At 44.9% G+C, this 25,367-nt stretch overlaps 2 protein-coding genes and 1 long non-coding RNA gene across 7 annotated transcripts in view; 1 reads left to right on the forward strand and 2 right to left on the reverse strand.

Annotated features, from left to right (window-relative positions):
- KCNA7 (potassium voltage-gated channel subfamily A member 7) overlaps positions 1-8,287 on the reverse strand; it is a 28,709-nt gene extending 20,422 nt beyond the window's left edge. Inside the window, exons 1-2 of one of the 2 annotated variants that reach the window (XM_083709552.1) lie at positions 7,378-8,267; positions 2,016-6,404 (exon numbers count right to left, since the gene is read on the reverse strand). In XM_083709552.1, the coding sequence (XP_083565678.1) occupies positions 2,016-2,591 (576 nt within the window). In that variant the 5' untranslated portion in view covers positions 2,592-6,404; positions 7,378-8,267. Of the gene's footprint in view, positions 1-2,015 lie in introns of both variants that reach the window. The other variant, XM_083709551.1, reaches the window with a different exon arrangement.
- The window catches only part of LOC310830275, a 274,706-nt gene that overhangs the window by 122,054 nt on the left and 127,285 nt on the right, over positions 1-25,367 (reverse strand). The gene's annotated exons all lie outside the window — the stretch shown is intronic.
- On the forward strand, positions 8,369-22,252 carry SNRNP70 (small nuclear ribonucleoprotein U1 subunit 70). Of its 4 annotated transcripts, none has more exons than XM_083709618.1 (10): positions 8,369-8,513; positions 9,759-9,915; positions 10,054-10,116; positions 10,354-10,408; positions 10,605-10,669; positions 11,897-11,959; positions 12,865-12,946; positions 19,483-19,584; positions 20,648-20,735; positions 21,301-22,252. In XM_083709618.1, exons 2-10 carry the CDS (start codon positions 9,769-9,771, stop codon positions 21,989-21,991), a joined length of 1,356 nt encoding a protein of 451 aa, XP_083565744.1. In that variant the 5' UTR covers positions 8,369-8,513; positions 9,759-9,768; the 3' UTR covers positions 21,992-22,252. The 4 variants fall into 4 exon arrangements, with proteins under 4 accessions (XP_083565744.1, XP_083565746.1, XP_083565747.1 ...); XM_083709620.1 differs by having other exon boundaries at positions 21,337-22,252; XM_083709621.1 differs by having other exon boundaries at positions 8,376-8,513; positions 9,756-9,915; positions 21,337-22,252.

Below are 25,367 nucleotides of genomic sequence, written 5' to 3' on the forward strand. Positions count from 1 at the left end.
AAGCAATATCATACACTTTAAACAGCAATGGGTTGTCTTTGTCCCCGCCAGCCCCAAATCCTGGGTACTGTAATTTGCTAAGGGTGCTGAGAATTGTTAGGAGACCCCTATTTCCATTACAGAGCTACAATTCTCAGAGTTCCTTGGGGGAAATGGATTGATTGTTAAACCACACTGGGAACTAGAGCTTTCTGAGGGGCATAGGGAATCTTCCAACAATTATCAGTACTCTTAACAAATGACAGTTCCCAGGATTCTTTTGGGGAAGCCATGGCTATTTAAAGCGATAGGCTTCAAATGCACAGTGCAGATGGGACCTAAATCCAAATCAGCCAATATGTACTGAGTTACATTCAGTACAATGTATTTGTTGCTTTACATTCCACCAAGGTCAAAGCAGATCCAGTGGTCATGGAAGATGAACGGGACATAGTCTAGTAAAGAGTGAAAACAGTGTGCCCATTCCACAGCATCAGAAGATTGATTATAACCACCCGGCAGTGACTGGGGGTTAGAAATATCACACAGATGGTGTAGGCACTGGAGATGGCAACATGATCTGGGGCTTCTGAAGGTTTGCAGTTTGGGGCTGTAGACTAGAAAAGGCATCTTTTCATAACATTAAACCTCCAAGTGTGAATTCATGCAAATGTTTCTCCCACTGCCACAGGATTGTTCCCAATAGAGACACATGTGTAGGTGGGACATCGGAAGGGCCCAAGGTATGGTGAGGCTGTAGGCCCATCAACATTAATCTCCATGTGTATTGGAATGGGACCCTTCCCACTATCATTTTCTACATGTATTTATGGCTAGATGATGGCAACCAAAGCTGTATGAATCCACTTTTACTACCCTTCTCAAAGGTGTTCAGGTTGCCTCTAAAATATAAAGATAAAATGCTAATAATATGAAAGCATAGCATGCAGGGTTGTGGGATGTATTTCATTGCTAAGACATTGTTCCACAATTCCAGGATGTCATAGCCTCACAGGAGATATACTTACCAATCCATAATATTATAGCTTGTGATTTATCCCTATTTCTGCTACTTTCATCTTAATGATGGCCCTGAAAGGCCAATATGGACCTATATCTCTGAGGGATAGTAGGGGATGGAGAAGAGAATGCTGAAGTTCTTCCCCAAAAATTCACTTATTTGACTCATCAGTAGTTTTTTGAATTGCCTCCTGTTTCTTCCAATACTAGACAGCAGCCCCCAATATTCACAGCTGGTCATATGTGACTCCCACTAAAGAGCTTCTGCAATTATAGGTAAGAAACAGTTTATTTGGGGAATTTATATTATGTGATATTGGGGCCTTGGGGGTTCATAGACTGAAGACTTGCTCTATCACTCTTTACAAGGAGACATCCTAAATCTCAGGTTTCCAAGTGAAAGTAATGTGGTGAATGGGAAATAAAAAGAAGGGTTTTAAAAAATAAAATATGAAAGTCACATTTGACATTTTTCATACGTCAAATTTAATATTTGCCATCAATTGATTCTCCCTCTCTTCTGCCTTCTCTTCTGAAAAAATACCCTTATATTTTAGTGGAACTACTATCTTGATGGTAGTGGTGGTAGATGTTTATTTCCAAATCTCAGTAGTGAAGCAGGACTCATATGAAAGTTGTATAGAATGTGGGAACTTTGGAGAAGGCTTAGTTATAATCTGACAATTTTGAGGGATAGGAAATAAGAATACCTTTTAATGCCGCTGGCTCTAGGATGTTGGACTCAGGAATGGCACCTTCAGTGCCCGTCCCACCGGGAGAGAACTCTCTGATACCTGACCTTCTTGGATACTCTGAACAAACTGGAAATGGTAGCATTGCTAGGGTGGTGGGCCCTCTGCTGGACTTGGAGCCCTGGCAAATGCCCAATATTGCCACCCTCTAGACCTCACCCTGATTTGGAACCTACTAAAAATGTTATGGCAGTGCCACTAAGAGAAGGCAAACGTTGGAAGCAAGTGCAGAGAAGAAAGATCAATGTGGAACTAGTCACTCACCGGCAACGTCATGTCCCTCTCATCTCGAAACTCAGGAAGGGTCTCCAGGCAGAAGATCACAATAGAGATGAGGATGACCATCACTGATATTATTGCGATAATGCGAGCAGCCTGGGAACTCTCTGGATGCTCAAAGAGCAGCCACACTTGCTTGAGAAACTCCCTATCAGGCATGGGCTGCTCTTCTTCCTTAATGAAGCCCTCATCATCGCGGAATTTGCTGAGTGCCTCCTCCCCTAGCTGGTAGAACTTGAGTTCCTCCAGGAAAACATCAATGGGGATGTTGGCTGGTCGTCGGAGCCGCCCTCCCGACTGGTAATAATACAAGATGGAGTCAAAGCAGGGCCGGTTTCGGTCAAAGAAGTATTCACCACGCAGTGGGTCGTAGTATCGCACGCGGCGTCGCGGGTCACCTAGTAGGGTGTCAGGGAACCTGAGCAAGGTCTTCATTTGGGTCTCGAAGCGTAGGCCCGAAACATTTATCACCACCCGCTCACAGCAGTCCTTGTGCCGACACCCCCCGCCGTTGGCAATGGGTTCATTGTCCACTGCTGTTGGTGGCAATAGCTTCTCCATGGCAGGTTTGCAGCTACAGTGATCCTAGCATGAGGTCAGGAGCCATGAGCTGGACTTCACCCTGATGCCCTCTCCCTCTCCAGAGAATGGTTTCTGGCTGTTCAGCTATCTGTACACTTCCCAATATCAGTTCACTCACGCCGTTATCTGAATCTCAGATGGCATCTTCTCTCTCTTACTTTCCTGCCGTTCTAGCTCCCTTTCCTTTCCTTTCCTTTCACTGATCCACTCCTTACTTCAAGCATATCTGACCTCGCTTCTGGCTTGATTCTCTCTCTCTCTTTCTCATTTGCTTATTACCCCTTCCCTACTTCACACCATCTCTTTCCTTTCTTGGCATGAACTTGTTTTTGTAATGCCAGTCTCCTGCCACTGACACCCACGTGCCACCTCCCTTACTCTTCCCCTCTTGCTCCACTGCATTCAAGCTTCCTCTGGTTTTCTCTCTGCAAAGGGGTTAGACCCGCAATCTAGATCCCCCTCCCCACTGCCCTTCTCTATGTCCCCTTTCTGAGAACACCCCTGCCTTCTAGTGCCAGCGTCCAAGGTTTCTGCCTGTAAACACTTTCCTCAGACCTAGAGGTATCAGGTTGCCCAGGACGGTACAGACTCTTGGCCCCCTTGCCAAAAAAACCAGCACCGCCCCCATCCCCAGCAGTACACTGATCAGAGGAGGGGAGAGCTAAAAATAACTGGAATGGCGGTGACATAGGGGCAGGCAGAGTGCCCGGGGCAGAGAAGGGGGTGGGCAGGGCACCTTCAAGATGGTAGGGAGGCCTGCCAGCCAGAACTCTTGTGCTGTCTAGAAAGGAGTGGTGCTTCTGCCAGAACACCTGGGTCTCTGAGAACAGAGCGGGGTCTCGTGAGCTAGGCTGAGAGACTTGGGAGGACAAGGGTTGTTGTGAGCTTTGGATCAGCAGCCAAGGAGACGCCACACTAAATCATATTTAGTGCCCCAGGCTTCTCTGACAGCTAAACTAGCTCTATCCTTGCTTGCCAGTAATCACTCTCAAAGAAAATGCAGACACACCAACACAGGGTTGGCCGGCCCTACCATAAGCCTGAGTGAGGCAGCTGCCACAAGTGGCTGAGAGTCATGATAGGGCAACAAAGTTATATTTAATTATTAATGTATTTTTACGGCAGAGGGTGTGGGGGGAAGAGAAGCACTTGTAGGGCTTTCTGCCTCAGGTGCCGAAATAGCTCAACCAGACTTGGGTTCTAGATGGGGGGGGGGGGAGGATTTGCTGCTCTGACTCAAGTAGCAAGATGTCCTGGCCCTGCACAAATGGCACCCCTCATCATTTTATTAAGTTTAAACACCTTCTATGCCTCTTCATGATAGTTGTTCTTCTAATCTTTTTATTGCTGCTTCTGTATTCTTCTCCTTTCACCGAAAACAAAGCTTCATCCTCAGAATTCATTCCCTTTATGTTATTTCTAATTTCCTTGCATTTTTCTCCCACAGTCCCTTGTGCATTGCTCTCTTGTTCCTTTTCTGTCCTTTTCTTTGTCTTCCTTTAAGAACTGATTCAAAATGTCTCTCTCCCACATTTCCTTCTGGATATTCTATTTGATTTTTTCAATTATTTTCCTTCCTACTGCTAGGTTCATAACTGTTCAGGATTTAACTCTTTTTTTAAAAAAAAGTTGCTTTTCACTCAACAAATACAAAGGTTTCCCATTCTCTCCATTGCCCCTCTCCTTAAGACTGTGGATACAACATACACTTATGGCACATTTGAAGCAATAAACTGTCATTTATTAAAGGTGCTGGGAATTATAGCTGTGTGTGGGGTAAACTACAGTTTTCAGGGTTATTGGGGGTGGGAGATGTGCTGTAAATGTGCTTTAAATGTATGGTGCATACAAAATTGTCTCATGTGTTTTCGATTGTGAGTCAGCAGGCAGGAATCTTTATCCATGTACAACAGCCAGTATATTTTAGATGCATTTATCAATATTAAGCAGTGATGATGATGTATGCACCTCAAGCATTTTCCTCATGCTAGTGAGAGTATAAACATTCAGGTATTTTTGCTAGCCAGCTCCTCCAGACAACCTATTTATTGAGCATTCACCCTGATTTGTTTGCACAAAGCATATACGGGGCTCAGATTGTATCTGTTTCTTACTGAGCATTTATTCTGATTTGTTTGCCAGCGTAAGGGGTTTATATACAGCATGTGTATTCAGCCTGCGTTCATCCTGATTTGCTTGCCAAGTCTTTGCACATCTTCCTACACTTTCCCCACACTTTTCAATGCATTTCCCTATCACTTTCCAAACTTCAAAAAGTCCGGTTCTTTTTAAAGAAAAAATTGGAAAATGAGAAACTGAGAAAAGCTGAAATGGGCAGTTTCGCTTATCCCTACTACTGGTGCTTAGTGCAAACTGAGAATGCATCCTGGGACAATGACTAGCTCTCTCCCATGGCTGCACTTGGCATGGAAGTTTGATAGTGGCGTGCAAGGTGTGTTTCGAGGATACTGCCACCATTACCGGTCTTCTAACTGAAGAGCCTGATAAACATTGAGGGAAGCCCAGGCTTTTCTGGAAGGAAGTTTGAAAGCCTCTGTCCCAGATAATGAAATAGTAGCAGTGCAGGGTGGGATGAGCTAATCAGTAGCTTACTAATCATAATAGTTACTCCAGCCAGCAAGGGATGGAAGAATCGATAAGTTTCGGTTCTCTCTAATTTCTAATTTTTCCAATCTAAAATTCAGTTCTCTACATTTTGCATTAAAAAAAATCCTCATCAAAATTCATCAGCATTTTGGCAATTTATTACATACACCAACAATACTGGACTTACATACTGATTATCAGCAGCAGCATTACAAATTTGGATGTTGTAATCACAGACTACATCTCCTTCCAGGAAAAATAACTTTTCTTTCTTTGTGAATGATGAACTGACTGCTGCTCAGACTTTGTGCTCTACCCTTTATGCTGTAGAAACAAATGTTGATGTGAAAACTTGAATTTATTACAATGTACCATTGTATAATTACAATGTACCATTGTACCATCAGCAGGAGGGTTTTGGGGGTCTTTATGTCTGTTCCTGTTATTGTTTGTTTTTCTTCTTATATTCAATAAAAATTTTTTAAAGAGCATCAGGATTTTATTGTGAATTTCTCATAGCAACACGTTTGTAAGTGGTTTGTAAGCATCATCTGGAGAACTACAGGTTCCTCATCCCTACAGTAAGAAAAAGGATTAAAGGCTTCTGGGTGTGTTTTACACACTCGGGTCTAAAGAATCTGGTCTGTTCTGCCCCATCCAAGTTACACCACAGACTGCTGTGTTTCCTTAACTTGTAATGGTTGTGAGCACAATATCATCATCCATGAGGCCTCCAGTTGTCTTTGTGTTGTGCCCTTACAATCACACCTATTTACATAGAACTGTAGCTCTTAGTATGCTGTGAGCCTTGACAGCATACTACTGCTCTGTGCAGTTTTAGGCCATGAGGGGAACAGGGTATCTGGAGCTGACACTTTCAAACTGTTTCTCTGCCCTGTTTATGGCCACACCTTTCACTGTACTGTGGATTGTTAAAACAGACAAGGGCTTAACTTGTTTTCAGAATTCAATTTACATCCATATTGCAAGGAGAGCAGGTTCACCATATCCCTTGGAGTCTTGAAAAGGATTGCTGCCCCACCATGGAGTAATGCCTAATTACTTTTATAATTTAGATACTCCATCGTATAGCAGAGCTTTTGTGCTAGCTCGTCTAAATGCATTCCCCTCATCTGTATTGTTTGGAAGGTTTCAAAAAATCTCCTTCCAGATCAGATTTTGTTCCTGTAATAAGAAAACACCAATACATCACATATTTTTGGATTGCCCTCTTCTCAACACCCATCGCAGAGATCTCCTACCGACTTCCTTAGAGCTCAAAATATTGATTTGCAAAGAGTCTATAATCCAATATTTCCTGAGGGATGATACTCTCAAAACTACCAAGATTGTTTTGGGGTACTTAGCCTAAATCTTTAAAGCTAAATCTAAAGTTGCCTGATTTATTCAATGGTGGTTATCTAGTCTTTTATATATTGTGTTTGGATTAGCAATGTATTTGGATGACTTTGTATTAATTTTATGATTTTACTGTTTTAACTTATGCCAATAAAGGAAAGAAATCTTGAAAAGTTATGTATTGCTGCTTTCTTTCACCTTACACAAGCAGGCAGATCTTCTCCTGATGAATATTTCTGAAACATTCTCTATCTAACAGTGCCACCTGCTGCCAGTCAATTCACTTCAGATATATTCCTTTCTGCAAACTGCTGTGCAGTAATTGAGGTTCTGGTGAGGTGCTTTGGGAAGCTTTTAATGTTTGATTTTTATTTATTTTTTTAAAAAAGCTTTATTTGTATTTTTGTTGGATGCCACCCAGAATGACTGTGGCAGCCCAATCATATGGATGGGATATATAAAATTTATGATGATGATGATTGTGATCGTTTCCCTTTCTTGTTATTGCTTTGGTTTGCCTGCTAGACACTATCCTACTCCCCAAATGAAATTTGATCTGTCCTGTTCACTTACCCTAACTTGGGTTCACGTCTGTGTTTATGTGCATATATGTGCAGCTGCTGCCTTGTGTGGGCTTGTTGTGTGGTGATGTTGTGCTGTTGACATAGAATCATAGAATCCTAAGAGTTGGAAGGGACCCCTGGGGTCATCTAGTCCAACCCCCCTGCAATGCAGGAACGAACATGGAATCTTTATTTTCATTTTGCAGCATTGCAATGCAGCAAAGGAAGTTACTTACACTGGTACCATGAATGTGATAGAAACTCCTGTCCCTGAGAACTGCTGGCGTAAAGACGCAAAGGTGGTGTCCATGGTTCTCCCTCTCCCCATTTGATCCTCACGACGATCCTCTGAGGTAGGTTAGGCTGAGAGACTCAAGGTCATCCTGTGAGATTCATGGCTCAAAAGTGGGGAAAGTCCAGCATTCGAACCATTATACTGGCTCCTAGGTACCATTATATTAAAAATAAAAAGATTTCTAGCCTCTGTAGAACCTGAGATATGAGGCAAAATGAAGAGGTCCTATTCTCTTTCTGTGAGAAACCAGTCTGCTCCTCCCTTTAGTGTGGCTTTCTTCCCAAGACTGCACCTAATCTAACTTTAACCACTCTACTGTAATCGGTAAACACTTTTTGCTATGCGGCGGTGCTAACGGAAAAACAGCTTCTTGCATCAAATCTGAGGGTGGGAAAAGATTGCCCCTGCCCTCTGTATTCAACATGATCAGGAAAATCTGGGCAAAAACTTCTAGTCGTCCTTCTGGCCAGAGGTAACCGACGGAACTCCCTTCCACGGGAGATTTACCACAGTCACGTTGACATGCGCCAGCAACGAAAGCTTTCCTACGCGCGGGTTTTTGTCGCGTCAGGAGGAAGGGTTCAAGGTAGCAAAATGCCACATGGACTTTGGAGCGGGTTTGGTTTTTTTTTTTGGTGGGGTGTTAAAACTTCTCAGAGGAGAAACATTCAAAATGTGCAGCTTCCCCTCTATAGCCCCGAGGCGATACACTCCAAACCTTCGCCCACCCTCGAATGCCCTCAGCGCACCTAATACATAACATTTTATTATTCTTAACGGGACTACTTCCCTAGCCCTTCCCCCACTCGCGCCTCCCCTCAGCTTCTTCCAACCGTAAAACTCGCGCGGAGGGATCAACGCGTTTTTAAAAAGAAGATAAAGAAGAGCCGGCCGCGTAAGGATCTGGACATGCTGACTGGAGGAGGCGGGGGACTGGTTGGTTGGATGTTGGAGGCTGAGCATGCGCAGAGGCAGCACGGACTAGGCCCAGCCAGAGGCGGCGGCGGCGGCGGCGGGCGCCGAGGCATCTGAGGGAAAGAGTGCCCACGGCCCACCGCAGTGAAAGAAAGGCGGCGAGTACGTGAGGGAACGTGGTCGCAGCCCAGGGACGGGGGGCAGTAACCGGGGGGGGGCGCTGTGTGAGAGGAAGAAGTGGGGTTGTTGTGGTGGTGTATTTCTACCCCCCCACACACACACATTTGTCGCGCGCGTGTCTGTGTGCGGTTGGGCCAGAGGGGAGGGGCTTGGGAATAACGGGTGTTTTTTTGGGGGGGGAGGTTAAAGGGCAGCGATTTTATGAAGTGGGGGGGGCAGAGAAGCAAAGGCTGATTACAAAAAAAAAGAGGGAGAGGAGAGGCTGTGATTCTGGGTGAAGAGGGGGAGGGATCCAGGAGCCTCCTGGGATAATAATAATAATAGTAATAGTAGTAGTAGTAACTGTGGTACTGTATTCACATCGTTCTCAAAGCACTGCACTTAAGTGCTGTGACTGCTTCTATTGCAGCCCTTCAAGGTAGGTCACCATATGGTTATTTCCCACCCCCTCCATAAGGCCACTTTCTGAGGCCTCTACCAATGCATTATGGGGGGGGAGGACGGGACGGGGAGGGCTAAGGTGGTGGAATAGACTGTACCACTTCAAACTGCAGGTGTGTGTATGTGTGCGCTCACGTTCTTTGAATGCTCTCCTGTATTGTGAAAACGGAGATGGGAAGAGCTGTGCATTGTAGAGAGAGAGCGGTTTGGTCTGTAAAACTTGCTTGCTTGTTTTCACTCCTCGCAAGTGGTTTTGTACACAGGGAGAAGGTGCCCCAAGGAGCACTGGACAGTAATAAATTGCCCACTTGCACTGTGGAATGGTACAGTCCACTCTACCCCCTTCCCACCCACCCACCCATTTGCTGCGGGTCTGGAGCAGGCCTTAGATCAGAGCAGATTCAAAACAGGACTTCCTGCTTTGAAGCAGTCCCTTAGCAGTGGCATTCTCTGGGTCTACTTACTCCCAGATGTGTGTGTATAGTATTGCAACACTACTCTCTGCTGCACCAACTGATAAGAGAGGTGTAGTATAGGGAGGAGGGAGCCTGAGAGATACTGAGTTGAGCTTAGTATGATTTACTTCTGAGTAAATGGACATAGGATTGTACTATAAGTCCAGCTTCCAACCTTCGATGTTCAGAAGTGTTTTGTTTTAACTGATTTGTGCAAGGATGTAGATTACTAACAGTTCTTGTGCCATGTTAAGAACTTCTTAGGGAATGTTTAAGCCAGCTGTCTTTATCCTGTTCTCAAACTGTCTGTTCTTTTTCTTATGTGTAGCAGGTTTTCCAAGATGACGCAATTCCTGCCCCCAAATTTGTTGGCACTATTTGCCCCCCGTGATCCTATACCCTACCTACCTCCTCTGGAGAAACTACCCCATGAGAAGCACCATAATCAGCCCTACAGTGGCATTGCCCCCTACATTCGAGAATTTGAGGTAAGTACTTATAAGAATTGGCCTGATTTGTAATTTGTTAGAACGTTGCCTAGTGCCTGCAGAATTTGGCTGTTGCAAGAACAGCTTTTATTTCTCAACACTTTGTCCTTTATTAAAAATGAGCTCTTTCTCTTACAGGACCCACGTGATGCTCCTCCTCCTACCCGCGCAGAGACGCGTGAGGAACGAATGGAACGGAAGGTATGTACAGGGCATAGCAATTTGTGGGTTATTGCAACAGTAGCTCTGATCCAGGATTCCTAGATTGCATGGGGGAATGCCTCAGGTTCCACCCTTGACTGTTTGTTGGTAGCTTTTTTCCTTAGAAGCTGGGGTTTATGGGTCCCTATTGTTTTCAAAGGGATGTATTTCTTCAGGTAGTTCATCTGAACTGGAAGGTAAGCATTAATATTCTGTCCTTGACACCTTTCCTTGCAGAGGCGAGAGAAGATTGAGCGCCGGCAACAAGAGGTTGAGACTGAGCTGAAGATGTGTAAGTCAGGGAGAGGAGCAGTGGGGGAAGGAATGAACTTTGTGAAAGTCGCACCACTTTTGGTCTTTAACCATGAATGAATTCAATGTTTCATTTATTCATCTTAAGATGGGCCTCATGTTCACATGTGTGAAAGAACAAACGACCCCCCCCCCTTTCCTTCATTTCTTATCCGTTACCTTATTCTTCCGATCAGGGGACCCGCACAATGATCCCAATGCTCAAGGAGATGCCTTCAAGACTCTCTTTGTCGCCAGAGTTGTAAGTTACCTTCTTTCTTCTGCCAACGCTTTGTTTAAAATAAATTGCTAGTGTCCTTACCAGTAAGAGAGGTTAGATTACAGATGGAAACAAACAGCTGCTTTAGCAATTTCCACCATTGCCAACAGTACTTTCCTATGTAAATAAACTTATAAAAACCAGGATTAAAAATCATGGCACAGCTTTTAAGATGGTATTAAAAGTACAGAAAGAGCACAAAGAACCCCTCGTGCCAGGGATCTCCCCATTCATCCCGATACAAGGTCATTCTGATTTTCTTGAGAGAAACAGGCAATTTCTGAATCACAGAAATGGGCTAAGCTTCATAAACTATTGGAATTTTACATGGGAATGTGGCTCTAGGGAGCCGTGGAAGCATTACCTATACCACCCCAACATTATGTGGCTTTCATGGTAGCAAGTAGGATCATTTTCAGATTGCCCCACATTATGGGACAAGCAACCAGAGACCTGGGTCAGTATGAGAAGATAATTTTAGAAGTAAGTGACAAAGATGTAAAGGGCTAGTTTCCAGCTTGCATTAGTTCTTAATACAATGGACATGCAGTCACCTGAAGAGTTAAGAAAAGTCTGGGAAACAGGACTGGGACAACACAAAAATGATAATTAACTCCCTTAGGAATTTCTTACTTCACAACAATGCATAAGCATTATGTTGTAGAGGTTTTTAGACAAATGGTATTTCAAACACATGTGGTGGACATGTCATAAGGGATGAGATATTTGAGGAAATTTTCAAAACAACTAAGCCAACAAATTATGAAATCCCCAGAAATAAATATTACATTTGTTTTTAAATAATAATGATGATGGTCTGAAAATTAGGGCCTTAATTGGTTATTTGGTGAGAGCAGTGATTGCAAAAAAATTGTGGAAGAATCTGGAGCTACAATGAATATTTGGAATTCAAATAGTCTGGCTGAAAAGCTATGCAGATTGGTAAAGTTTTATTTCATACACATAAATGAGAAAATAACAGAAGGGTTCCCAGGGTATTTCAGAATTTGTGCATACTGTATTGTGTAGCATGCGGTCTGCATCAAATATTGCTCTTTGAGGGGAGAAATGGGTTCTCTTCTGTGAACCTTTAATTGCTTCTGTCAGTTTGTTTATGTCCTTTAAGTCATATCTGCAAAGCAAACAAAAACAACTACCAGTTATAATCTCTATGCCTTCTCCTTATTTGACTTCCCATTTTCCTTGCAGAACTATGACACAACAGAATCCAAGCTGAGGCGGGAGTTTGAAGTCTATGGCCCTATCAAAAGAGTAAGTAGAAAGGTTATTTTTGAATCTGTTTGGCAATCAATCAATAAAATTCAATAGCTGTTAGATAATAATTTATTGAACATAATTATCACCATATTTCCCAGTGATGAATTGCGTAGACCAGTATTTTGTGGTGGGTGGGTGGAGTGGTTTCTGCCCTAATTTCATTGTTTTAATCCCCGTTTACCTCTTTCTAAAAGAGCAAGTTTTAATCTTCGTTTTCTTCCCACATCGTTTTACTTCATTTCAAAGATAATTGTTTTGCATTCAAATGCTTCTGATTTATCAGAAGCACTTCATATATTTGGAACATATCTCTAGTTCTGTGGTTTAGGATAAACCAACTTGATTTTAACATTGCTATCTTTCCAGTGCTTCCTGTCTCTCACATCATTTTATCAAAGACATTCACAATGCTGGGGTGGAGAGAGGTGCAAGTGACCCCTGGGAAAAAGCTGTTTCTATCTCTGAACTCATTGGAGCACTGTTCTCTCTTTTTTTTTTTTTTTAAGCACATACATGGAAGACAGAACTTGTTCCCTGAGATTTCTACGTTCCTCATCTCTCTGCTATCATTTCCTCATTTCTCTAGTGCTCTCACAGCTACTCTATATAGAGGGCACAGTGGGAATTTCTAGGCTCCATTCACACAAAATGTAATGTGGGCTTTGGAATCTGGAGCTTCCTATATCACTTAGGTATCTTTTTTTTTTTTTTTTTGCAGAAATGCCCCTTTAATTACACCATAGCAGGCATGGTCAGCCAAGAGTTGAATGTGTACTGACCATTTTCCTCTTTGTGGTCTCAAGTGATGGGGTTTTATAAGGAGATGGACTTCATTTGGGTCCTAAGAAGGTATTAGGGCTATACATTTAACCCTTGCTGCCACTTCAATTCCATTCCAGATCTACATGGTGTACAATAAGCACTCCGGCAAGCCACGTGGCTACGCCTTCATTGAATACGAACATGAACGTGACATGCACTGTAAGTACAATAGTTTTCTGGGATGTTTTTATGATTTGTGTGTTTTGTCTTTTTATAAATTAGTTTTTCTATTACGAAAGCATGTTTTTTCAAAGCCCTTGAGTTATTTGAGGGCTTGGGCTCCCCCCAACAGGTAAGTACAGAGTGGGGGAGCCTGGCTTGGTTTGGCAAGCACCCAAGTTCCGTTAATCTGGCCCTGTTGGGTTTCCGAGTGAGGACCCTTCCAGTCATACCAATAATAGAAAGTGAGGGGGAGGCGGGGGAGAGAATCCTTCCATTCACATCAACAGTAGAATCCAGAAGGGAGGAAGTTTTACCCTCTGCTCCCTATATATTTTGTCATTCATGTAGGGTTTGGACTTGGGAATCTCAGTTTTACTCTAGGTAGGCTTGCTCTCTTTCGAGAGCATCACTTCCATCTCTTTGTCTAGTTCTGAAAAAAGAAATTAACGTAGCTGGGGTGCTGCAAATGCAATGTGTGTGTGCGTGTGTATGCTAAAGTAACAGGCAACAGTTCAACAGCTCTCATCTTTACCCCTCAAGATTCCCTTGTGTTGGGGGGAACCCTGTAGACCGAGGGTGGGCAACTAACTAGTCATGCCAGCATCTTTTTGGGCAGGCTGGAGTTCCTGCTTGCATTGCAGAACCCAGCAGGGTCATAAAGGCTGCCCCCCCACACTGAACTGTTGCCCATCTCCTTTCTGTTAATATTTTTTTAAGAGGGAGAATGAATGCTGTGAAGAAGTAGTTCTTCTAAAGCAAGTGTAACTTTGACCTGTAGCTGTGTTTTGAAAAGATGCTGTTGTTGTGAGTGGGGTGTATTAATTCTGTGTTCTTATTGTCACTGCAGCCACCTTTCTGATGGCTATTGCCACTGCTGGCTTGCAGCTGATCCTTATGCTTCCCCTTTACAACATCTCATTGTATGGTTGGTATAAGGGTTTGTATAATTGGTAAGAAACCGCAGTACCCAACACACTTCTATACACAAGCCAGGTCAAAGGCAGATGCTAGGTGACATGACTTAGTGTGGAGGTGGGGTGGAGCGAAGGAAGGAAGAGGAATATGTTTCTCTTCTGGCTTCTGCGCTGTTCTCTTGCTGTGTGGAAGGAGAAGGAGAAATGGGTTCCTTATGCTTGGTTGTTGGCCTTATATTTTGCAGCATAAATATAATGGGGAGGGAGGGAAGAATAATAATAGGTCAGCCCTCTCCAGTAGGGCTCAAATATCCTGAGTGAACCCTCCCCCTCCAAGACACACATGTGCTGTTTTACGCTCTGCAGTCTGTGAGGCTGGATTGGCAATCATTAAACAACGCAGGCAGAAACAGTTGGCGAGTGAGAATTATTTCAAAAATATCATTTTATTATGTTTGCCCCAAGTAGGTAGGGGCTCCTCAGTCCTTTTCAGACTGGCTAGACCAAAATGCTTCCTCTCAATCATTAACACACATAAGAAAGCATCACAGTATTTGAGGTCACTTTCTGAAATCGCCATGAGAATGTTAATCTTTCCACTTTCAATCACTGCTTACATTAATAGCGTAGACACAAGAGATGGTAATATCTGATGCTAATACGAGGCTCCCAAATATCCTGACAGACCTGGGTTAGATTGTGTTAGTCCTCTTTGGAAAGGTGGGAAAACCCCAGACTACATCATTCTTAAGCATTTTAGCTTAAGCAGCACATTAAGGTAGCTTTGTAATTTAGCACTTGCCTGATGTTTCTGGCCAGTGACAATTGCCCAAAGAAGCACCTCCAGTGCCAGAGGGATAGAGCCACTCACATATAAGCTCCATTATTCTATCTTGAAAACAAGGTAGCATCATAAAGCATGTGTACCTGGCTGTCTTCTCACTTTACTTGGACAGACACCCGAACTAGGTGCCTGGGCAGTGGAGTGACTGGTAGCAGTGAGAGTGGTATTGGTAAGCTTAGGAATGAATGGGAAGCCATCCTCTGAACAATTATTTGCACAGCTGTATTAGGGGAGAGCAAACATCTATATCAACTACCACTTGAGTCAGTTCTTGAATTTAAGAGTTTTAACAGATTGTACATTTGTGGAATGGAGGATTCTTCCCAGTTATTGGGTCACTTGAATCAGATTGAGACACACGGGGCCTTACATTTTAAATCTTTTGGCTTTGGTGCTTTATCTCTAGGTACAGAAATTGCATTGACTAACAATGTTTTACCATGAGCCACTGCAACTTGCCCCTGGCCAAACTTGGAGGCAAATATCTTTTGATGCTCCTGTTAATGTACATAATCCCTGAGTAGGCTGATGTGTGTTTCTTAGGAGGGAGTGCATTTTTATGCCTGTGCTCTTTGATTGATAGCAACCAGGACTGAGGATATTTGAGCTCTGCTTTTAGTTAGGAAGCTGATGGGTGGTTGGGTAGTTAGCAAGAGTGGGAGCACAAAGCTATGTAGAGTAATTCCTCTGGCTACCCTTGCAGGGCTTGCCAAGGCCGTAATGGGACCTGCAAAGTGGGACACGGTTGGGATGTCTGTCTCAACAGAGGTTCTAAATCGTTGATCCCCCAATGTGGGTTTTAACATGCAAGCAGGCAACTATACCACTGTTGCTGGGTTCCTAATTATTGCTAGAGAAGGCAGTTCAGAGACATCACACATACCTTGCTGTTCTTTCTTGTTATCTTCTTTTCTGTCTGGCTCCTTTAGCTTAGATCTTTCAATTGTGTAGTATTTGGAGCCCTCAACCCTGCCTAATGCAGGCTATAGCTAGGAATGCCAAGGTGGGGGGAGGCTTGGTAAAATTCAGGACTTAAACCTGAAAAGGACCATCCTGTTGCCTCCCAGTATTTACGTTGGAAGGATGTGTTCCGTCAGAGGCCTTTAAGTTTTGGAGTATTGAAACTTAATAAGGATTTAGATGGGGCCCTTCAGCTTGCCATCGTCTGCAAGGCAAGATCTAGAATGTCAAAGGCAGCAGTATATCGCTAAATCGCAAACCATACAGGCCAATGTGCACGTACTGTCCACCTCTGCTTTGCTTTGGGGCACTGTTGACAAGGTTGGGAAGTTAATTAAACAAAGAAAACCCCACCTTTGCCCTTGAAACTTAACTGCTGACCTCTGAATCCTAGGGAAAAAGCGGTAAGTGCTGCCCTTGGATCTGTTAAAGAACAGGAAAAAACAAGAGTGCCTGTGAGTTTAGTATTGGAGCTATAAACTGCTTAGTGTGCTGATTAACAGGTGCTCGCTGTTGGCTCCTTGAGGGACTTGGTAAATTCTGAAAGCTCCCTCCCCAGCATTGCGATTATGTGTCTCCAGCAATCCAGAGCAGAGTGTTACTTTGCCAAAATCTGATAAGTAAGTGCTACTTACAGAGAGTCTCATACTCATCTTTTACATAGCAATCTTGTCACAAGATGGAGGGATTCCTTATACATTCTTCTCTGTTGATTTGTTCTCATAAAGGTGTGCCCTTATAAAAAGGATGAGAGAGGTACAGTGAATGGAAATGCACACCCTGCGTGTCCTTGCCTCTTCTTATTAATTGGGCAAGCACATGAAAGCATGAAGAATTATTAGGAATCTCTTTGTGGTGAGATTTCTGTATGAAAAAATGAATTCACCAATTTATCCAGAGTAACGTGTGAACTGGCCTCTCCTAGAGAGAAAAGTTTGAAGGTCTAACTTGGCATTGAAAAGCTTTGAAAACCCAGGGCTTGGTCATTGATGGGATACCAGAAAGGGCTTGAAATAGTAACTTTTCAGGCCTAACTGTAATGTGACAACAGAGCTGTTCTAGGTGAGCTTCCCCAACATGTCAGCTGCTGCTGCTGCTGCTGCTCAAAGCCCTTGAACGCCCTGAGAAAAGCTTGGGGATTTTTATGCTAGGGCCATTGTGCTTAATTATAAAACGTCCCAGGAAGGTAAGATGCAATGCAGAGGGTGGTTTCAGGTAAGCAATCTGGGACTCGCCCAACCATGGACTGACCTCTTCACTGGAGAAAAGGCCCATCTTCGTCTCCCATCTTCAATAAAATGGTGGTGAATATGGGGGGCAGGGACGCTGCTCCTTGCTGACTTTGGTCCACTGGCTGCCCATTTTGGAAATGAGCCATGAGGCTGACTTGGAGACTCAATTTGTAGGGGGTGGCGGTCTGTCATCGTGCCCCAAGACTGTGACTGGCTTCTGATTCTCAGGGCTTCGAGGCCCAGGATGACATCTTTGCCATTGGTCATTCGACAAAGCCTGACTTGACGATGAAGATCTTGTCAAGCTCCGCCTTCCACAGCTTTCTCTAGTAGCTGAACAATCTCCACTTTTGGTTCTGTTTTTTTAAATGAAGGTTAGGGGGATGGCAGACCGTTGGAAAATACATCCTCCTTCAAAGAAACCGATTTTTGGACTTTAAAAAAAAAAATCAGAGCTTTTCTGCTGTGTACTGTTGCATCAGGATTTAGAACAGGTGAAATCAGAACAGGTGAAAATGTTTTGTGCCATAATAAGTTAGAGCCAGTAACTTTTTTCTTTATTTCATGGAACCTTCTGCTTGAAATGGAGAGCTTCCAAGTCTTTTTTTCTGAAGTAATATTTTCCCATTAAATGTATGTACATCAGAAGATTTTTGCCATTTGTTTCTATAAGAAGGGAATTTCAACCCTTTTTTTCCAGTTACGTATAAGAGAACATCCTCCTTGAGCATATATGCATGAGTGAGGAAGGGGAAAATCCTATTTACCCACATCGAAGAGAGAGATTATCTCTTATCTTTTTTATGTGCATGCTTAAGGGTAATGTGTTTATTTTTTCTCTAATGCACAGTTTATGCACGTGGTTAGCTTTAAACCATTATAGTTAATTTTTTGTGCTTCTCAACAAAATACAGACCCTGCATTTTTATCTAAAAATAACTGTACACACATTCCCCTACTCTTTTGAACTTTGCATGTTCAATAAAAGTAAAATTTCATTCCTGAAAGTGTCCCCCAAAAGACATACAGTCAACTATCTTGCTCTATTTTTTAAAAGATACCCAGCACTTTGATAACTGATAATAAACAATAGCAACATTTGGCTCTCTGAATTTGGTGATGGGCATGTTTTTAAAAGGGAATACTTCAGAAATTTGTGGATTGAAGTCCTCTGGTAGTGTCTAGAGCTGCTTCACTGACCATGGGACCTACTGCCCACGCCTGCATTATTGACCACATATAGGTGCCTTTAGTATATTTGAGGAGTGGCGGTGCGTGGGAGCCACCAAGCTTGCAAGGACCCCTTAAGACATAAACTATCTTCAAGCTCTTTAGAGTTTTGTGTAGTTTTGGGGAGTGGGGTGAGGCTGGGGGGACTGGGGAGGGGCTGGCAAGGGTGGGGTGGGATCTGAGTGTCCGACTTCCGCTGCTGAGACAGGTAAGGCAGGGAAGGTCGGCTCAGCAGCTAAAATGCAAAACCCAAAATACCGCCCCAGCCGGGGGCTCCCGGGCAGGGGGGAGCTGCGCCTCGGGCCCCAGCGCTAGCAGCCCGATGCAGTGAGTTTGAGGAGTTAAAAGTTGCAATGGTTTTGTAAGTAGTTTCTCCAGGTAAATGCTTTTATTTCCTTTTTACTTGTTAGCTGTGCTCGCCCACCCTTCCTTTAGCAAGTGGCTTGAGAACATTTCCTCTCCCCTTAAAGTCGTCCTAGAGATTTGCAGTGGGTTTGAAAGCGGCATGGGTGAGGGCGGGGGGGGGGGGATAGTGGGTTAAAGTGGGCTGGGAGTGTTGAGCGAGGGTGCCAGCCAGTTCCCTGAGTGTTTTTCCTTGTGCGTACTACCCTCTTCTTTCCCCACCAGACCTTTCACTCCCCTGTAACCTAGAAAGCATTTCTATATCCCTCTTCCCTCCTCCCCTTCACCTGTTTGGTTCCTCCCCCCCCCCCCCATTTACTTTTATTTATTTATTTTGATGGCAGGAACTCTTGCTTTTGGGTTGGGTTTGGGGGCATGGCCAATCTTGGGACTGGCTGGCTGGGGGTACAAATAAGCAGCAGAGCTTGGCCCACTCTGAGGTTTGCTGGGAGGGCTGGGGTGGAGGGCTTGCTTGTGTGTACCCAGCCTTTTTCCTTCTGGGCAAGTGATGTATGTAGCGTGAGTCTTGACTGCTCAATAACCTTCCTTCTTTTTGCAGCAGAGGCCAGGGGGCTACATTGTGAGGTGGTGCTGGGGATTGCTCCACAACTCTGGGGCTCTGGGATAGCTGTGGTCAGGCAGCCCATAAAGTTTACTTGCCGGTTGTGTCCCAACCCCACCCACACACTCCCACAATGATGTGGATTTTGCCCAGCTACTTTAATCAAGGCAAGCTCTTGTGTTCAGGACGAGCTTTGAGGCAACGCTTCCCAAGCAGATGTGGAGCAATCCCTCGCCCGGGGCAGCGGGGCCAATGGGAGCCTCCTTCAGAATCCTTTGTGTGTGGTATATGTCTTTGGGGGCGGGTGGGCTTGTTGATGTGCAGTCCGGATAATGGCAGTTCCCTTTGCCCTCCCCGCCCCCCTGGATACCCCTCCTAATCTGTTGCAGCGGCATACAAGCACGCCGATGGGAAAAAAATAGATGGCAGGCGGGTGCTGGTGGACGTAGAGAGAGGCCGCACGGTGAAGGGATGGCGCCCACGCAGGCTTGGTAAGTGTGTGCAGAGAGCTATACCGTGCTTGCTGCCAGTTTTTCTGCCCCACCCTTGTCCCTGATAGTTGCAAGCCCCAAGAAGTCTTGGCGGGGGGGGGGGGTGAAGGGCAGACATCAGTGCTGCTAGACTGCTGCATTCTGGCCACCAAGGATGTTGACATTTAGTAAGTGGAGATCTAGAAGACAAACTGAGGGAACTAAATATGTCCAGCCCAGAAAGAAGGAAACTGAAACATAGGGAGTTGTGTACTTAAAGTGGCTATTCCCTATGTTTTCTGAGGGTGGGCCAAGACTGGTTAGGTCTTAACTAGAGGAAAGTAGACTTGAGTTAAGCGTTTCTTTGAAAACCTGCTTACATGTGGGAGCTGTTTGCCAGTGGAGAAATGCTTTTGAAAGGTAGAGAAATCCCCTGTGCCTGAGAAGTTTTCAAAATAATGCTGGATAGGCATCTGTTGATGTTTTCTCTGAAGGTTGTTGTGTTGGGCCAGAGGTACTTTTCGATTCTTAGTCAGTTTCTGGAAAGATGAACATGAACCGTTCCAAGGTGCTTTCATCCTTCCTTCTGATCCCTCCATTTGGCAAGGCCTGCTTTCTGTAAGTTTTTTGCGAGGCAGGAGGAATTGTTCTCACTGCATATGTGGCTCAGAAACCAGGAGAGATCCTTTCCCTCCCTCTGGTTTCAAATGAGATCAATTTAAACAAGATATATTAGAACAAAAACAGCACACACTGGGCATACAAGGACGATGTTTCTTCCAGCCCTGGCCTTCTAATTGTGAACAAGCTTGGAAAGACCCAACATTGTCAGTGTGATGTAGTGGTTAAGAGCAGTAGACTCGTAATCTGGTGAACCGGGTTCGCGTCTCTGCTTCTTCACATGCAGCTGCTGGGTGATCTTGGGCTAGTCACACTTCTCTAAGTCTCTCAGCCCCACTCACCTCACAGAGTGTTTGTTGTAGGGGAGGAAGGGAAGGGAGAATGTTAGCTGCTTTGAGACTCCTTTGAGTTGTGATAAAGCGGATATCAAATCCAAACTCTTCTTCTTTCCCCTCCTTTGCAGGTGGTGGTCTCGGTGGCACCCGGCGAGGAGGTGCTGACGTCAACATCAGACATTCAGGCCGGGATGACACCTCCCGATACGATGAAAGGTGAGTTGAGTTGCATAAAGTAGAACAGAGCGGTATCACTGCCATTCTCCCTCTCCCCTCAAAAAGTTATACTGTTGTAGGAATTTCATTTCTAATACAAGAGAATGATTGGTGGCAGCTCCCATTCAAAGTATTACTTAGCACCAACTGTGTGCTAAATGTACAGAAGGCTTATAGGCTTAAAGTCAAAAGCAAATATCCTAGCGTTTAAAATTAGAACATTTTTCAATTGCAGCCAGACCCTCCTCTTGTATCTCTTAAAAATTAAATACACACAAAATGAGACAGATTTGAATAGATTTGTATAATTTTTCTCAACCTCCACCCCCCTTGATTGTAAAGATAAGGGTATTATACCAGATTCTGTGATTAAGGTAGTTTGGATTGCAAGCCTTTTATTGTGTGTTGCTTTTTTATAATGCTGGACCATGGAAGACATGACAGTTAAACCGGTTTGTAGTGCAGATGTGTCCTTGTATAGATGCCATGTTCAGTCATGGGTTTCCTCTTGTGTTGTACAGTGCCAAAGTAGTAGTTAAAGACAATTACTTGACATTTGAGAAAGTACATTCTGTCCCCTCATCACCACCCCGGCTCACAGGGATCGAGACCGCGAACGGGAGCGGGATCGCCGAGACCGCAGCCGAGACCGAGACAAAGAGCGAGAACGCCGTCGCAGCCGATCCCGGGAGCGCCGGCGGCGGACGCGAAGCCGAGAGAAAGATGAGCGGAAGCGCAGCCGGGAGCGCAGCAAGGATAAAGACCGGGAGCGCAAGCGCCGCAGCCGTTCCAGGGATCGCAAGCGGGACCGGGACCGGGATAGAGACAAGAAGGAAGAGCTGCCAGAAGTGGCTGAGGCCCCGCCTGATGAGGCCACCCTTGGCGAGATGGGCGTAGATGGGCTGGAGGTGAAGCCCGAAGTGGGGGAAGAGAAGGGCAGGGACAGAGAAAGGGACAGGGACAGGGATAGAGAGAGGGATCGGCGGCGCAGCCATCGCGACAAAGACAGAGACAGGGATCGTGACAGAGAGCGTCGTCGTGATAGGGACAGAGACAGGGACCGTGACAGGGAGCACAAGCGGGAGCGGGGGGAGCGGGGAGGGGAGAAACGGGAAGAGAGGGGGCAGGACAATGGCATGGGAGAGGCCTTGGAAGAAACCAGCCAGGATATGTTCCTGGACCAAGAATCCATGCAGTCAGCTGATGGCTATTTGTCCACTGAGAATGGATATATGATGGAGCCCCCAATGGAGTGATGAATGGAGACGCTTCCGTGCCCCATGTGGTCCAGTCAGGTGAGGCTTTTGTCTCCCGGGCTGCTTAACCAATGAGGCCCCATCAGCCAGTTGATGTAATTGATTTTAACTGGTTTTGTTTAGAAGGGTAAGTCTGTTTCAGTTCTGCCTGTCCTACCCCATTTCTTCTTAACATGTAACCTTCCACGGATCCCTTGTGTATTTGGATATTTTTCTTTAAACAAGAATAAAGTGGTGTTAATGTTTTCTTCTCCATGTGAAGTGTGTCTGGAACTGACATGTTTAAAGAGAGGCTCTGCTGGATTCCAGGTTGTCGGCGGCTCAGAGATCCACAAAGAAGGTCTTGGTTATATGTCAAACGCATTACTGTTGCTGGAACCTTTACTGGTAATGGAGTAATGATTCAGCCTTTCGCTTGCAGTGAAAAGTAGGGGGGAAGCAGCAGAAGTTGGAAATGAACCGAAAGGCAGTGAGAACTTCATTCTGTGAATTCAGTTATAGGAGTGGTATAATAGGAAGTTCGTGACCAAATGCTAAAAATAGGTTAGGAGGAAGTATTTCAAAAGGCAAGCAGGGTTCATCCCTGCACTGAAATTAAGCTCAAGTTTATTTAGACTCTGCCTAATGATGGCATCTGTGAGGAAGGTACTTTACGAAGTTTAGGTTTTGTTGTGGATAAAAGCCAAGGATTGGGAGTATTTAATTTGGAGCCCAGCAATAGGAAGAAAGTCTAGGTCCAGTGTTGTCAAGGCTGTATATTTTCTACTGAAAGAAACTAGTTCTTTGTCCAAGTAATCCAGATTTTACACTAAGAAAAGTTGACTGTCACAATTTGTATGTTCAGAAGTATGCATTTTAAAATTATTTTTAATAACTTATTCTAAGTGATAGGCAAGGACGAGATTTATACCTGCAACTCACTGGGCATGTCTTAGCCAGCCTTCTTGTCTTTCAAGATCTTTGCCAGTACAGTGGTACCTCGGGTTACAGACGCTTCAAGTTACAGACTCCACTAACCCAGAAATAGTACCTCGGGTTAAGAACTTTGCTTCAGGATGAGAACAGAAATCGGGTGGCGGTGGGCCAGCAGCAGGAGGCCCCATTAACTAAAGTGGTGCCTCGGGTTAAGAACAGCTTCAGGTTAAGAATGGACCTCCAGAATGAATTAAGTTCTTAACCCAAGGTACCACTGTACTTCTCCATGCACTTTCAAGTACAGTGGTACCTTGGGTTACATATGCTTCAGGTTACATACGCTTCAGGTTACACACTCTGCTAACCCAGAAATAGTGCTTCAGGTTAAGGATTTTGCTTCAGGATAAGAACAGAAATCGTGCTCTGGCGGCACGGCGGCAGCAGGAGGCCCCATTAGCTAAAGTGGTGCTTCAGGTTAAGAACAGTTTCAGGTTAAGAACGGACCTCCGGAATGAATTAAGTACTTAACCCGAGGTACCACTGTATGTCTTTGAAGCTGTGTTGGGAAGGCCCAGAATCCTGTTTTAGTCATATGAAAGCAGAGATTCCTAGGAAACCCTAGTGTACACATAACCCTGCTAGCACTGGCAGCTCAGAAGCTGGAGTCGTGGCTTGGCAGTAAGGCCTAGAGGTGGCAGCTGAAAGCTTTGGTGATGAGTAGATTACACTAGACGAGCAGAATCAAAGGTTTTTTGTGCCCTTGCTACCACCTCCCCTGGATACAAAATATATCTGCTAATAGGAATGGTTAGGCTGAGATGGAGGTATTAAGAAATACCTTTTATGATTCTTCAGCAGGGTCCTACTTTTCTTGCAGGGTCTTAATATCATTCGTTTAGGGAAGTAGACATTTGCATGGCTCATCGTCCTTCACGTACTGCATCTCTACTGCAGCTTAATTTAATAGGACGGCAGGCTCCTACAAGCAGAATTTGGCAAGGAGGCAAGCTGCATACAGCTGCTAGCCCAAACTGGTACTGGAGTAGAGAATTGCGTAAGGATGCCTGGAACAGTAGCAGAGTGTGTGGGAGAAATGTAGGCTATGAGCATGGGCTGTGGAACTCTTGCTTAGAAGCCCCATCTGCTGGTCTGTGTCTGAGCTGTTTACCATGCTATTTTTCTCTTGTGTGGGAAGCCTGCCACCATGGCAGGCTCATTTGTTGGAGAAAAATTGAGTGCTTTGCTAGAGAACATTTTTATCCCATATGAAAATCCCACTGGCGGACTAATATATATATATCATTTTCCATTTTAAGAAAATTGTATCTCATGAGAGGAGATCTGCAGGGGGATGATGCAGGGAGGGGCTGTTTGCCACTTCCATGGCCCCTACCTGATGTACTCACCCAGCTACCAAGAGAGAGTTTGCCTTGCATCGGTTAGTCCTGTTTAGATACCTGCCTGCAGCTTAAAGTATGTGCTGATTGCAGTGATACTCTTTGAATGTTGACTGACTGCCTGTCAGCTAAGGCATGGGGGTGGTCCAGAGCCTGCCTTACTGTCGCAGCAGACTTGACACATCTGGCAGAGTTGACTGTGGTGGGGTTGCTGCCTTTGGGGAGGTAAAGGGGCACGCACCCGTCAATCAAGATAGGGAATTGTAGGTCAAGCATTGCAGGAGACAGGCCCATGACCTGGCAATAGCCTGGAGGAAGGGGAATTTTTGTTTGGCAGGTTCCCCTTGAGTGAGGCAAAGAGGAGTATGGCATGCACTTTCTACTTGGCCTGTGGCCTAATCTCCCAGCTTTGTAGGTGACACTTAATGATGGCACTAAGTTGTATCTGGGTCGGCAGATAGCAGGGAGTTGAGAAGATGCCCCAGTTTCAGTGGTGGTGGGCCAGGGAAGTTATAGTTGGAATGGAAGGGCTGACCACCATCTGGGACAGAGATGGCCCCCTGTTGCAGCCTTCCTACTCCTTCATAGGTTACTGGCTCCTCTGGTTCGGTGGTGTTATAAATGAATGCCACAATAGGACCATGCGCATCCATGGCTTAATTGTGGATGAAGGGGGTGCACTGGGTGCCACTGACCTAACTCAGCTGTGCCCATATGGGTACTCAATACAACACCAATCTGGACTGGGTCGTGTTTGTGTGTTGGCTATCATAGAAGCACCATCTCCTTTACCAGAATACCTCTTGATGTTGGGGTGATCTTAGAGGTCTGCATCTGGTGGTAGGCTCAAAGGACAAATTGGGGGTTTACTGACTACCCGGTTGCCTAGTGGCATCCCTAACCAAGCTGGCATGTCTCCGACATGGTGTTAAGAGGATCGTAGGACAATAGTCCTGGATGACTTCAGTATCCATGTGGATTCTGCTGCTGGGCCAGTCATGGTCCCATGACAACCATGGGGCCGTCTCAAATTGTCATTGGTCCAACATTTGAAGATTTGGAAG

Source organism: Podarcis gaigeae, assembly GCF_964106915.1.
Source record: "Podarcis gaigeae genome assembly, chromosome: 13".
Lineage (NCBI taxonomy): Eukaryota > Metazoa > Chordata > Lepidosauria > Squamata > Lacertidae > Podarcis > Podarcis gaigeae.